General features: G+C 45.3%; 1 protein-coding gene across 1 annotated transcript; it reads right to left on the bottom strand.

Moving 5' to 3' along the window:
* Nucleotides 1–469: 469 nt before the first annotated feature.
* On the bottom strand, nt 470–12994 carry LOC114446653 (protein sprouty homolog 3). Its single transcript, XM_028422334.1, has 2 exons — nt 12398–12994; nt 470–4831 (listed from the first exon to the last, which is right to left on the bottom strand). The coding sequence occupies exon 2, from the start codon at nt 4744–4746 to the stop codon at nt 3847–3849; it is 900 nt and encodes a 299-aa protein (XP_028278135.1). The 5' UTR covers nt 4747–4831; nt 12398–12994; the 3' UTR covers nt 470–3846.
* Nucleotides 12995–15626: the final 2632 nt, after the last annotated feature.

Below are 15626 nucleotides of genomic sequence, written 5' to 3'. Positions count from 1 at the left end.
ATTGCTTGGATGCGTTATTAAACCTCTACTTCCTGTATCTGTGTCACATGGTTTTCTCCTCTGCCCCGCCCCTTTAGCAGACTGACAGAGAGTGTATTGATTCAGAATCTGAGACGTGATCTCACCAATCACTAAATACCGGAGACATTTGTCACATATCTATCATTAAAAACTTCCTGCTTGTTTTAACGTGCTTTTCTTTTCTCGACTAGCACGCTAACACTAGCCTGTGAGCCAAGAATGAGGGTACATGAACCCAAAAGCAACCCTGCAGATCTATAGTACACTTTTAATTTGTCCTTTGTAATCATTATAACTTATTTAACATCTCAATGAGAAGACGAGACATTTGGTTCTGTTTGGAAACTCCTTTTTATTGGTTCATCTTTAGCCAGGAGGGCAGCAGCAGCCACACCACACCGAGAGGAACAAAAACAATCAAACAAAAAAAACTTTAAAAATCAAAAGACAAACATCATTGGTGCTCCTCATCATCTCTTCCGACCTCTGTAAAATAAATACCATCCTCATCATGATTGGTGTTACCGCCATCGTTGCAACCAGTTAAATAAATATCCATGAAGCAATAACAGCAGCGAAACAGAAAGTGTGAAATGCATATTGTTCCATATATAATATATTCATTTTTTAAGATAGAATTCTATATATATTTGTTCCATATACTCTCCTTAAATTCTTTTACAACATACAGGATGCCCAATTTGTACCAAAAGCGATGCTTTGCTAAGAGGAGGAGTAGTTATAGTGGTGGCAGCCTGCATACGTGAAGCATCGGACGGTCCTGAGGGGAGGAGTGTTGAGGATGTATATATATACACACAGACACACACAGAGGCACCCAAGCTGAGGTGTGTGTGTGTGTGGGGGGTATTTTAACCAAAGAAAAGGTGTTTCCTGCATCACTTCTTCTAAATGTTCAAACCGTATTTTAAATTTTTTTTGGGTGAGCTAGCAAAGATTAGCATTTCAGGACTCTGTGTGTGTCTGCACATACAAATCACTACATATTGGACAAACTAATTAAAAAAAAAAAAGTATAACGTCACCCAGCTCCGATACAAAACCATCCAAGATAGAAGTAAATGATCCTCCACTCGTGTCCACAAGCACCAAAAGATCTGGCTGCAGGCGTCCAGCCAGCGTAGAGGAGACAGTGTGCGTGTCTGTGTGGAACCCCTCTGAAGTCGTGTCCACGCTGACGCGTGTGAATCTGCTAACGTAAAAGTATATCTGCTGCTTTGTCATTTGCAGAGCTGCGTGCAGGACAGATGCAGCACAGTATAAAAAAAAATGGCTTCCATGACAGCATGGTCAGATTCATCAGCATCGGCGTGGACACGACGTCAGCCCGGGCCCGTTGCTAAAATTAGTGTCGGTTACATAAAATTTGGTTGCCAATACTCCTAATGGTAATAACAACAACAATAATAATAATATAAGACTAAAAGTGTAAAAAAGTTGCAACATTAAAAAGGAACTTTAAACTGAGTGTGTCCTCCACAGTCATCAACCCATCTATGAGCATAGACCCAGTGAAAATTTAGGGCAACATCCTGAAAAACAACCAGCAAAATCCATGAAACATTTCAGTCTAATCAGGTCGCTACATATTTACATCGGCCTGTGGTTGTTTTTTTTTTCTCCATGCCTGCTGGAAGAAGGTTTGATTTGAGCCACAAACGTTCAGTTAAACTGTAAGCTTCATATGTCTTCTGCACCAGTGTTGAATTCCAGATACAAAACTTCAACCACAACAAGCTTTTCTGCCATTTTTCTGGCTGCCACGGTGACGGTCTCACTCTGAACAGAAGATGTTTACATGCATTTAGTCACATGACCACAACAAATGGTTGCTTCAGTTCCACTGCTGTTTTTCTCTGTTGAAATCAAGCTGTGTGACCACCGAGGAAATGGACAGCGTCTCGTTTCGTGTGTGAATCTGGGACTAGAAGTCAAATTTCTGCCTCTTTCCTATCGCTTCGCTGCACGATTTTTGGATTGTCCAGCTTCAGAAAGTTGCAAAAACTAAGTGACTGATTAATCCTTAAGATTAAGGATTAATTAAGTGGGGTTTTTTTTTTTCGCTTTCTAGCCAACCGAAGAAACAGGAAATGTCAGCTGACACCGCATTAGCCACATGGATTTAATCTTTAACGCTAACATTATGTTGCCCCAAACGTTCCTGAATGGATCACAGGTGGACAGTAAATTGGAAAATGGCTAGATGAATTTCATAGAAACAAAATAAAGCAGAATAAAAATACAGTTAAGAGCCCATATTTACATATAAAAATAGAGCAAAGAAACAACGTATCACGTCAATGTGTGTGTGTGTGTGTGTGTGTGTGTCTGTGCTTGGGCTGACATACACACATGGCACAGAAAAGGCCTCCACTCACACACACACTTAAAAACATGCACACACACACACACCAACAGTATTGTTTTTTATCAGCTTTGGATTCTCCTCAGAATCGTCTTAAAAAACCGTAATCGCAGCATCCTTCACCGCGCCGTCCATCTGCCTAACACCACACATCCTGTCCTCCCCTCCCTCCCTCCCACGCTCCATTCTTCTCTGGCCCATTAAGAGCTATCATGAAGCTAATTGCCTGTTTGATCAACTCTCCACGGACCTGGAACTGGAGGCTTTTAGCCGTCTGAGCTTAAGAGGAGAAGCGGACGAGGCGGGAGGGGATGTATCGTACAGTAAGTTGGAATAGCGTCGGCTGCTTCTGCTGGTCGGGTCGTTTCATTTCCAATTTGTTTTTGGCAAATTTCAGTATTGTGGAGGATTTCATGTGAGAGAGGAGAATGGAGGGATGGGTGATGTCAGAAGGGGGAGGAAGAGGAGGAGGAAGAGGAGGGTGGAGGTTGGCGACAGACTGACTTGGGGAGGAAACCCGACCAGACCCCTCAGAGCTCCACTGAAGCAGCACGGCTAAAAATAAGACGAGGGGAGGCTTCTTCTGCTGAACATACACACAGGTTGTTGTACAGTAGGAGGACACACACAGACACACACACACACACGCTGCCTTGTCACAATGGATACATCCTCCCTCTGGTTAAATAATCCCCCACGGTGGGGAAACATTGTCCATCTACCTCACAGTGCTTTTCCTTTACAAATGAGCTTAATAGCAGTGAAATTCACTCAGTTCTTACAGTGCATGGTCCCTTTTTGGTGTTTTGTTTTCTCACTTTATGCCTTTTTGCGAGTCCAGTATTCACCTCTTTCATTCATCTTGTGCTCTGAACATCATTTCAGTTTCAGTCTCGCACACGTCTTGTGATTTTTTCTCTCTCTCTCTTCCTGGAGGACAGAAACTCTTGGCAAAGACCGTGCACATCGCCGCGGGCGTCTTTCCTTCCTGATTCAGTCCATTGCCCCTCTCTGTGCTCTGTGCGAACTCTCTGCAGCGGGTGGGGAGGAAGGAGCTTGAACAATAAATAAATAGATTTTTTTAAGACGCCCAGATTAGACTGCAGAATTCAGAGAGGTGATCATGTCTGTCTTGGTTTTTAAGGTTGAAGGGCAAGTCCAGCAAAGCACGACGTCTTCTTCAAGTCGAGTTTTTGTTTTCAGGCATGAAGTCTCCAACGTGAACAGGCACAGTAAAGCTTTGGTCCCTCCTGAGCTGGAGCACAAGTAAATTCAAGGTACATTAGGTGAACAACACTTCACGGTTGGTTGATTGGCTTGTCATTCTGTACGTAGGGAGGTGGGTCACGATGGCGCTGTCGTCACAATGTCAGCTGTGACAGCAGTGCTTTGGCCACGGCTGAGGGGATAAAGATTGACCTGGCCTTCATCCAAGCCTGTCATAACGGCTTCTCCAGAGCTTTGCTGCGCAGTGACGGATGACACGGGTTAGGGTTGGAGGCGGAAATCTTGCGGCACACAGTGTTGGTGTTGCTGCACCTGCAGCCAGGCCGTGTGGCCCGGTCGTGGGCGCACTGGCACAGGGCAAGGCACAGCCTGGCAGGGGGGTAGCAGCAGAGGCAGGGCAGGCAAAGCGCCAGCAGCCCCATCGTGCTCCAGCGGGCGCAGGCATGGGCCGGAGAGCAGGAGCACGGCCGGTCGGCGCAGTTGTCCTCGTCGTCCTGGGCGGAGCAGTGATAGAATAAGCCTTTAACGCAGCATAAGCACGTGCCGTACTCCACTGCAGTCTCGGCGGAGCACAGACAGCGCTGTCCGCAGGCCCAGCAGGAAGGAAGCCGGCGGGGGGCGCAGCACTCGTGGCATTTACAGCGGCCGCACCGCTCACAGATGAACAGATGAAGACCAAGCTCGGCCTCGTCTTCCGTCAAACGTTTACCCAAGGACGCATCGGGCTTCAGTTCTCCTTTGGGTTGAGAATGGACCACAGAACCCAGGCCGGAGTGAGACGGCGTCAAACCTGCCAGTAGCCGCTGATCTGAGGTGGCACTGGTCCGAGACATGGAAGAGCTTATGGTACTGGAACGGCTCAGGTGGGTAAGGTGAGTGTGCTGCTGCTGACTTTGGCTGCGGGACATGGAAGAGGGGAAGGAGGGCTGGGTGTGATGGGCGAATACTCCATGAGGGTAGCGGTCTTCGTGGACTAAAAAAAATCCAGACTGGGAAGCCGGCTCCAGCGCCACGGGCCTCTCCACATAGTCATTGTTGGCCCGGATGGCACGTATCTGGTCAAGCGATAACACGGAGTCCAGCTCCGTCCTCAGGGAATGAGCGGGGTCCATCCTGGTGAACCAGCTGAGCGGCACCAGGACTGGAAGCCGGGGCCGGGGCAAAGTGCTCCCAAAGCTCACGGCACATCAGATAAACCTGCAAAGACACAGAGAGAGGAAACAATTAGCGATGGTGGAGTCACATCTGTAGCCGTGTGTGCTAAACATGTAGGGCAAATGGTAGCTGGAGTCTTCTCCTCCCCAAATATTCAAGCAACACACCACCTCATCATGACCGCTGAGGCTCTCCACCACTCAGGCTAACACTATTATTAGCCTGCCAGAGCCAGAGAGAGAGAGAGAAAGAGATACAGCCACGAGGTCCACACTGTAATTTAGCATCTGTCCAACACAGCTGCTGCTGCCACAGAGGAAACCCACCTGCAGACGGAGGCCCAGCGAGGCGCAGGTTTGAATCCAAAACAGGCCGGAATGGGTTTAAATTTACAACACAGATCGAGGAGATGGCCGCGCAACATGTCACTCTTTTGGAAAACCGGCTGATAAAAATAAAATTCGTCGAGTTTTTGGTCTGTGGTTTCAACCGCCAAATGCTGAAGCCTGCACAAAAAGACAGATTCTTTAATATCTGCCTATAAAATTGTATGTTCTTATGTGACCGTTTCCACTACAGACATTTTCTGTTCGGGTCGGACGAACAACTCGGGGAGAAGCTTTGGTCTTTCAACCTACTTTCTTCTCTTTGACAGTTTCTTTTTGGTTTCCAAAAATGGCTTAAACAACTACAACTGTAAGAAACATGTAAGTGTGCTTTGAAGTGCAGTGAACACACCAGCTAACGATGCTAAATTCAATAAAAGGTCTGAATGAATTTGCAGCTGATTTGATTTTCTGCTCAGACGGAGACAGAAAGAAACAATGCAGCAGTTTTAAATCTGCTGTTCAAAGGGAAATGCACGGCTCTCTGTATTTGTGTGCATCATAAACACAGAACACACCCTCTTCAGCTCACACACACACACACACACAGAAAAGAGAAGCTGCAGTCATGCCAAGTGGCCAAGGGGGAGAGATCTCTGGCCCGGTCCTCGTACGGGTGCCGGTCTTCTCTGAGAGTAATGAGGCCAAATGGAAATGCGTTTAAAGCAGTTCAGATCATGAGATTAGATACAAAGAGGGAGGTCAGAGGGAGCAGCAGCAAGGAAGCATCTTCACCCACATCCAGACTCATTCAGAAGCAACACTGGGAATTTACCAGGATTTCTTGTTTCAGGGTCCAGATACACTCTGCTTATCAAGCCTTCCTGTGGTTCTTGAATGCATCACGAGTGACATATGTTCTTTAAAAAAACACCAAATCTCACTTCACCTAAACCAAGTTATTTAACGTGTCCTAAATTAAACAAAACAAAACTAAACAAAAAAAATTACAATTCCACATTCTTCAGTGAAACTACGAAGCCATTAGTGACTCAGATATTCGAGTATTTGGCTGATCTCCAGGCTTTATGAAACATTCATGTTTAAAACTGTGATTGGATTCTGTAAGAAATAACTGAGCTAAGATAACAGAACCAAAATGCACCTTTCTACACAAACAAAACAGCTGACTGTGCTGTAAAAAAGTGGTTTGTAGATTAATAGCTTCCTGCACACACTGTAAATGTTTTGATCGGATAATGTGTGTTTCAAAGGCTTCAGAAGGAACTAGAATGTCAGAGCATGTGCACTTCTTTGCAGACCTGAACAGTTCTCTGTTGCAACACAGCAGTTTATTAGGAAGTTACACCAGCTGCAATCACAGCACAAACTCAGAAACAGGACCGTTTTTGGTCTCTTCCATCCATAATTTGAAGTCCTAACTGTAGTTTTAAATGGCATTAAAGGTCGGGTAGGAGATTTCATTCTGATGCACTTTTTGTTAAATTAGTGTAACTTCTCTTTACAATCCGATAGCAACCGATTAGTTCGGCAGTTTCTCATTAACACGAAGAATATGAATCATCTGTGGAAGCTATAAAACACTAAAAACATCAGCCAATCCTCCGGATGGACCCTGCGCGGAGTATTGGCTGGTTGTCACTCCTCTGCTCTGCGCGCACCAGAGAGGTACGTGCATGATGGCCGAAGTCACAGACCGCAGCTCGTCTTCAGGTGATGCGCGTCCATGTGATTGGGAGGCGTGGCTTCGGGGTGAGCTCCGAGAGAAAGGGGCGTGTGTTTACTTTCGAAATCTGGCTGACTCACTGAGTTTTCAAAATCTCCTACCCTACCTTTAATGGGACCTGAGTCATTAGCAGACACAGCAGTATACAGCCTGGCATCATCAGCATAGCTGTGGAACGTTATGATCTCATGCCTCCTAATGACATTACCAAGAAGAAATTTAAAAATGATGAGATCTACATTAGAACCCTGAGGCACCCCACAGGTTATTGTATAGCTTAAATATGACAATAAGTTCACTGTACTCAAATGTCGAGGTTGACGTGACTCAATCACAGATGTGCAGTTGACAAATCTGCAAGAAATGTGTGATGCTGTCACATGTCGATATGAAGGGGGTGCTAGTAAGTCAAAGCAATATGAGAATAGCAAACAGAAGCAGGGATGTGGATAAAACCCAAGTATGGCAATCCATCATGGGGACGCAGGAGAGAGGTGATTAGCACACTGCACTGTAAAAATAAAAAAAACGCTCCATGGCGTGCAGGCAGAGAGCGTGAAGGCGTTCTGCCCTGCAGCAGCAGATAAGGAAAGCCAGGTTGGTTCGATGAGGACGCATTTTCAAATTAGTCTGAGAAGAGAGGATAGGTCCCAGCAACTAATCTCATCAGACAGAGGGATGGCCGCCGCTCGCTCGTACCCCACACGCCTATCAGCCCATCTAATTGTTGCCTGCCGTCCATTTTCATGACCTCATATTTACTGTACTACAGACAGCCCTCCGACACACATACTGCAGGTCATGTGAGATGTTGAACACCACCCAGTGATGAAAAAAAAAAAGTTTTCCAGAATTAGTTGTTTTTTCTGTTCTCGTCTGTCTCGGCACATGACCTGTACAGGCTGCACTGATTGGCTGTTTATGGAGTGTCTGTTATCAAACCTCATGTGAAGAGTCACATGTTATGTTTGTGACTTACCAAACATGGTTTCCAAGGACACATTTCCCAGTGGACAGATGTTTGTGGTCTAACTGGAGCTTATTCGGTTCCTGTATAGTGGATTACAACCCCACAAAAACTAAAACCTGGCAATCTTGGGTTTATTTCGGGTTCTGCTTCTTATCAAGTGCTTTAAAATTTGGTGCAATCTAAACTTCATTCTCACCATTGATGCCTCCTGTTGTGATAGATGTTTGCACAGGAGACACTGGCTGAACCAACATGGATGACGACAAAGTCAAGTGTTTTAATCAGCAGGTAATCCAGCCAGCAGTGTCAAGGTGCAGCAGTGGTAAAGAATTTAAGGTCAGCGTCACTTTTATGAGGCATTTTCCCCAAACACTGCACGTGTAAGTTGAAAAATAAATATGTGTGTGTGTACACACACTTGCGCCAAACTTGGAGCCAAAGAGAGAGCTGTTGTTTCAAGAGGCCGTCAGCGGTAACCTGAGGATGGACCTCTGTGCTGGGGGAGTATCAGTAATGACTGAGCCTGTGCCCTGGGATAGACACACACACTCCTCCTTCACTCTTTTCCCACAAAAACACACACCGTATACACACACTGACTCTTCTGCTCAAACCAGTTCTACACTCTTCGCTGTTGCCACATGAAGAACTTTATAGATCATTGTGTAGGAAAACAGCCATCAGCTACAGCAGGGCTGATAAATCTGACTCCTAAAACAACATTTCTGATTATTTGAGGAGGGTGGAGTGGTATGAACTCGCCTCCAGCCTTTGACCTGCATCACTGGGGTGTGTGGCCTGTGTCAGATCCTCACTGTATCACTTTACTTTTCACTGTCATTACTTGGGTTGTTTTTTTGACACCACTTATCTTAGAAAGAAACTATAAAACCACCCAAATTAGATTTGTCTGATGGTACTTAAATGCATCCTATGCATCCTCTTGAAAAATAAAACTGAACTACACACCTCTGCACAAGGAAGCTTTGATTACAGTAAAAAACTTCCTCCATCTGCTACTGCTGTGGTGACCAAGACCAAGCCATGCTAATTACACACAGATAGTGAAAATACATTAACTTGTTTTGAAGAATTGCAGAGAAGAAAACACAAGTATTTCTCTGCACCTCCTCAGTTTAAACTCTTGTTGAAAGAAGAGGAGAAACTTGTGCTGATCCCATGTCTGGCCGCTGACTCTCCGACTTCCGCTGAGTCTGTGCCGGACCTGCTGATGGTCGATGGAGTTTAATGGATGGAGCATCGCTGCATCCCTCACAGATGACATCATGGTCTCAGGCTATTTTAAAACTGACTGCAGTGACCCTTTGCCATGGAATGAGGAGGGGTTGCCCTCTCCTTGCCTCTTGCTTCCTGTCTCCTCCTCCTCCTCCTCTCATCTCTCCCCCCTCTGCTCTCTGCTCTCCCTCACATCACCTTCTCTGCTGTCCTGTCCTTAACTTTTCTGTGTCTTCTCTTTTTATAAATGCAACTATTACACCTTACAAATGCAGCCCAGTGGTGAATACTCACAGTAACTTACAGTCATACTTTTTCTGGAAATCATCTTCATTTTCAGCTGAGATCAATATTAATTTAATCTCTGTGCCAGTAAACCTGTGAGTCTGAACTTTGGCTCCAATGCCAGGCTGTCAGTCAGTCAGGGCTCAGCCCTGTGGAGAGGTGGATGGTACCTTTAACCCTGCTTAACACTCAACTGTGTATGAATGTGTGTATGTAAGTGAGGGAGTGTTAGATACAGACGTGCGTGGACAGACAGGTCGCCTGTATGACAGGATGTGTGTGAGGCATGTTTGTCCGTCTGCAGGCAGTGAACAGGCTGCTCAGTTAGATGTTTGTTTGTGTTTCTGTTCATAAGACAAAGTTATTCTAAGTTATAGAGCCCTCAAGATTCACCACTTTTTTCCATCGTGTGTTGCCATTCATGGCTCTGACTGTCACCATGATGGCGGCGTCCTGGTTGATCCAAATACAGGCAAAGAGGAGAAGCACATTACTTTCTGTGTACAGCAGTGATTAGAAGGAACATTTTAACCTGGAGGTCTGTGAGGATTGACTGACTTTTGGAGCTCGCCCTCAAGTGGCCACTCTGAGAACTGCAGTTGTTGACTCGTGATTCGTTCGTCAGTGTGTTGGATAAAACACACACTTTTATAAGATTAAACACATTTTAGGATGTATTTCTGTTCACCATGGTGACGAGTTCCAACTCTGACCATCTGTGTGGCGTAACACTGATGATGACAAGGTCGAATTTTGTCCCTCTAAGCCCCGTCTCCTCAGGTTTCAGGTCTGTTTAAATTGAAGTTTAGCATAGTGGAAACACAGGGTGATGATGCTGTATAAACATAACACGATCCTTTGAACCCCAAACTTGTGGAGAACCTCTCCAAACCCAAAGACATTTCTCCAACAACAAACACAGCACATTAAAACGCCCAATCAAAAAAAGAAAAGACAACACATAACTCACTTCTGTGTGTCTGGCTGCCTGTGTGAGGCCTGTTAGGCACTAAGACCCAGGGGCCTTCCTCCCTGATGCCCTCCGGGAGCACAGCAGGATTGAATGACAATAAACTGGATGAGATACCGGATGTGCCGAATCTGACCCCAACGGAAAGACTGAAATAGACACTGCAGACCAGCAAGTCCAGGCAGCAGGAGGAGGAGGATGAGGGTGGGTGGGGTGGGGTGGGGGGGTGGACAGTGAATGAGCGAGGGATGGTGATTCTAATAATGATAAACATACGTGCTTCCTATGGTTTACACTTGGCGAAAGTTAAAGGGATCTTATCACTGAAATATTTACACCTGTCTGCCAAGAATCAAAGATCCGTTCTCAGGAACTCTGATGGTTCTCTGACACCTCTCTGACCAGATGCTGATAAAGCCTCACTTCAGCATCATATACGAGTAGGGTGCTGGATGGTGCCTACTCACATTAACTCTTGCAGTTGGTCTTAAATGAAACCTCAGGTTCAGACCATGATGTTTTAGCAAACCTTGCTAGGAGAGGAGGAGCTAAAACAAAGCTTCTCCAATGGACATCTGTGAGCTAAACCAGAGACTGTCCTCTGAAGAAAAAGGGACGTTGGGTCCCCCTCAACCAGCCAGCGACTCTTAAATTAAACACAATGTTCAGAACAGGAGTTTCTTCTTTAAATTGTCTTCCAGGTTTGAAACGAAACAAAGTCTGCAAGGTCAGAGTTTGCACTGACATCAGTCACTGAAACTTAAGATGAGCATGATTTAACTTCTCAGTCGTTCGCCAGCTGTCATTTGAGGAGGTTTGTTTTGTCATTGTTGGCTTTCTGTGAGTAGCTGCAAGCTGCTGCTGCTGGTAGTATCTGTCTCTTTATTTCCATCAGTACCCAGGGTTTTGATATCGGGAATAAAATATCGGTATTGATCCCCAGCTCTTTTATCAGCCACACGTGCCGTCCCGGTCGTTTGCGTAAACGCGTGTAACTATCGAGCTGTTAATTCATCACATTGTCAGGAATAAAAGCAGGTTTATTTATTTATTTGATGATTATCTAACCCAGAAACAACACGGAGGGCCCCACCTAAGCTGGCCGCAGGAGCGCCTGCAGGCGGATGTTGGCTACAAGCACCGTCAGGGGTTCATGTTTGATGCTGTGAGCGCGACTTCTGCTTCTGACTTCTGTTTTCACCGTTTTTAGCTTCCATGTTCTGACCATGTTTTCAAAGCCTGGAAGTATCGACTTCATGTTGTGTGGGCTGAATCTATTTGACATTACATCATTATGTTACTTTAAAGTTGTGAGACATTCTGAACATCCCAAAAGTAACTTCTTAAACTTCTTCATGTCTTTTTTTTTCTTGTGAATTTTCCTCTCATGAGTTTGTGGTGCAGCGTGCATTAGAGCTCTAATCCCCTCCCTCTCCATCCTGTCATGTTCCTCCGCTCAGTACTGTCCCACCCCTCCCCTCCTTTCCCCCGCTTCCATCCACCCATCCATCGCTGGTCAATCCCTCCACCTCCCCTCATCCCATTCACTTCTCTCTCTCTCTCTCTCTCTGCCCCATCATTTGCTCATCCACCCGCCCTTCCAGTCCCACCCCAGCGGAGATGGGTATTGACATTCTGCATCCGACCTTGAGGACAATCAATCCCAACCCCACATGTCCCCATTGGAGTCACACACACACACACAGAGCTAAAACACAGCCAAACTCTTTCACTTTGTTCCATGAGAAAAGAGTTTGTATACAAACGTTGGAGAGGAAGTTAACTTGAACACTTAGAAAATAAAGCCCATAGTGGCAGCAGATGAAGGAAGAAGATAAAAATGACTCAGATTGAATCTTTTTGAAGCACAAAATGGAAGAAGGAGCAGATAATGCAGCTATCAGAGCTTCTTTCCTGTTGAATGCTGCTGAATTGTAACAGATTTCTTTACAAACTCTCAGAGAAATGAGCAAAACCTGAACAACCGATCCACCCAAACAAAACTGATATTAAAAAAAAATCCTGACAGAACTTCCAAGGTCACAAACATTCTCCGGGATGAACGTGTGCTTACCTCTGACCGGTGGGAGATCCATGCTGTGGCGCTGTGCAGAGGCGTCCCAGGTGTCAGTGTGTGTGGTGACGGCTGATAGTGCCGGCTTCACTGCAGGCTGTTGTTTTGTTATATTTTATAAAAGTCCTGTGTGTGTTTGTGGAGGCTGGGAGGATGCTCTTCCTCGGCGTGACGCACCCTCCTCCTCCTCCTACTACTCTTCCCGGAGCTCTCCTAGCAGCACTGTGATCCTTCTCACCTCCTCCACCTCCTTCTTATTCACCAACACCTCCCAAAACAAGCCAAGTCGGTCCTTTTGACGAGCTCCACTCCTTCTGTCCGAGCTGTGAATGACATTCACGTTCTGCTGGGATCCTTGTTTGTCTTTGTGTTGTTTTTAGAGAGAAAAGTGTCTTCAGATGCAGAGGAGAGCAATGTGGAGGTATCTCCACAGAGCAGCACTTCATGCATGTAAGAAGAAGTGATGAAGACGTCGGAGTGAGAGGCGTCTGAAGTCAGAGAAGTTTTAAAAAACCAAATCTGCTGAGAAAATCTTCTCCTTTCTGCTGTAGTTTCCTCTCTACTCGCCGAGAGATGAATGACTGAGAGCTGCATGCACTTTCTCTCTCTCACCCTCTCTCTCTCTCTCTCTCTCTCTGTCACACACACACACACTTCAGTCACCCCTCCTCCGCTCTTCCTCTGTCTAACTCCTCCCTCTTCCATCATTGAATTCAGTTGAATTCAGCTCTGCTGTATGAACATGACAGGGCAGAACAGCACCGTAACACTTTTTATTTTTAGCACTGTTATTGTGAAAGGAGGAGCTGCACACTTTTATCTGTAACCAATCAACATCTAATCCTTACCAGTTGGACCATGAGAGGAAAACAAGATGGGACAAAGTCATGAAGTGCTTCACCAAAATGAAGCAACAGGGGCGTAGTGAAGCACTGCAGTTCCACCTGCCACCTCCAGGGGGCTGTCTCCATCAACCACCATAAGATTTTAAAGCAGAAATACTGAACTGCAGTTCCTCAAGTGTCCACTTGAAGGCTGGGTCCAAAAGTAAGCCGACCCACAGAGATCTCTCTGTTAAAATGTTGCAAAAATAAAAGATATAGAGGATGTTTCCAGATGTATCTGTCACATGGTCGCTGGAGACGAAAAATATAAAAAGATAACTAGCATTTATTTTCATTTGGAGATTTTTTTAGTCTCACGATAGGATATTTGTAGTAAATTACTGAGACTGACGTGTGTTTGATCCCTGTTGTGATCCCTGGTTTTGGCTCGTCTCTGTTACTTTCCTGGCTTTGTTTATATTTTCTTCTATTTCTTGTTTTATTTTGAAGTTCCCTGTTTCCTGGTGTCTTCCTGTTTGTCTATGAATTTCTAACACTTACACCGTCCAAACACACAGTGAAATTGTTCTAAAAGGGAAAAGGGGCGGGACTTTACCTCCCCAATGGTGATTTGTAATCAATACATCACCAACTATTTCTCAGGTTTTAAACCTTGCAGCTTACTGTGGAGAAAAAAGGCTTATTTCATTCATTTGTTCCATAAAGACAAGTGACATCACTGACAATATGCTGCATGAAAGTAATATGAAACCCATTCTGTGTGTGTGTGTGTGTGTGTGTGCTTTTGTCTTTTTCGGTCTGTGCCCTTACTCAGCAAGATCTGGGCTACAGCGAAATAGTGAGAACAATGTGCAGGCGTACGAGCACACACACACACACACACACACACACACACACACACATTAAGGTAACCGGACACTGGTCCCTAATGGGGGGTGGGGGGTGGAGGAGGGTTGTTTCCTGTTGAGGAAAGTATCTGAGATGAAACAAACTGCTGATAGAGAGACACTGAAGGGATTTAAAGACAATGAGATTTTCTCAAAGAACCAAAAACTACCATCAGTCCGGCAGCTTTTCTTCACATTGACGCCTTCAGAAAAATCAGTGCGCTGTGTCAATTTGTGCTTCAGCCAATCAGAAACTAATGTTTCATGTTCGCATTACAACAAACCCCATCTTTGCTTTGTTTGCTTACACTTGGATCAGTTTTATTCTGCTGTTTTCAGTGCACCTAAACGCACCACCATCATTCATATAACTGGGAGTGTACATGTTGTACTTCTCACATTACCTGCCTCTCTGATGCTTACCTTCATCTTTGCATGCAAAAAAAATCGACCAGTGTTTGTGTATCTGGCGCCCTCCTGTGGCTCACCAGCATAGCAGTTAAAAAAATGGCGGCAAGGCTTCTTGCGCATGGGAGGCTTTGGCCTCATTGTCTCTTTTAGCCCAAACCACGTGCTGTCAATCATAAATGTCCACTTCTGGCTTGGTCCTTTTTGGCAGCCTGACCCTGTACCCATGTGTGCGTCAGCTCCATGGCCAGATCGCGTCGGCTGCAGGTGTAACCCTGGCAGGGGTGAAGCCAGAGGTTGTAAATAATGGCATCAGCCGCTGCCTGGGTCTTCAGATGCTAATCTAGAGCTACTGACATAAGAAATACACATAGAATAAACATTTATTAAATTTCATTTTTAAATAGAAAGACGACGTTCTTGCTAGCTGCTAGCTACCCACATTCATTTGATGGTGGGATTAGCTAACAGAAAGGCTAAAGAGAAGAAATACTTATTTCTCACAACCTAACCTGACACCTTATATTAGTAACCATGCAACCATCAGTGAGTTAGCATTCTTTTTATATGCCAGATTAACTTCTTGTGTGGCATATGAGCTTCTGTTCATTTAGCATGAAAGTTGCATGTTAATTAAACAAAAATAACTACATGGAGACGAGTGTGTGCAAGAGAGAGAGAGAGATGGAGGGATGTTCTGGGTCAGGCAGAGATCAATGTCAAATGGCCTGGTTAACAGCACACAGCTGACAGTCATTCATTTCTGTCGGCACTCAATGCACACTGTGTGTGTGTGTGTGTGATATTGTCACTGTAACAAACGCCTGCTGGATGCAGATGAGGCGTCCCACCCATGAAGCACATGGGTGTCAACTTACACAACACATTACAGAATGTCTGTCACGTGAACAATGCCACACACACACACACACACACATACTTGCCTTTCACTGAATGCTTTTATCTGAAGTGCCTGACTGCACAGTTATACAGAAAGTGAGGAGAAGAAATATCCGTACACTTCATGAGTCCTGAGGTTCGTCTTCAACCTGCTGGAAGTTTGGGATTACCGACTGCCATCGCCATGGC

This window comes from Parambassis ranga, chromosome 14 (assembly GCF_900634625.1).
Source record: "Parambassis ranga chromosome 14, fParRan2.1, whole genome shotgun sequence".
Classification (NCBI taxonomy): domain Eukaryota; kingdom Metazoa; phylum Chordata; class Actinopteri; family Ambassidae; genus Parambassis; species Parambassis ranga.
Note: the sequence above shows the minus strand (reverse complement) of the source record. Positions and strands in the feature narration are given on the sequence as shown.

Bases quoted from the DNA above. Each gene is read 5' to 3' on its own strand.
- LOC114446653 (XM_028422334.1), bottom strand. From the start codon at position 4,746: ATGGACCCCGCTCATTCCCTGAGGACGGAGCTGGACTCCGTGTTATCG.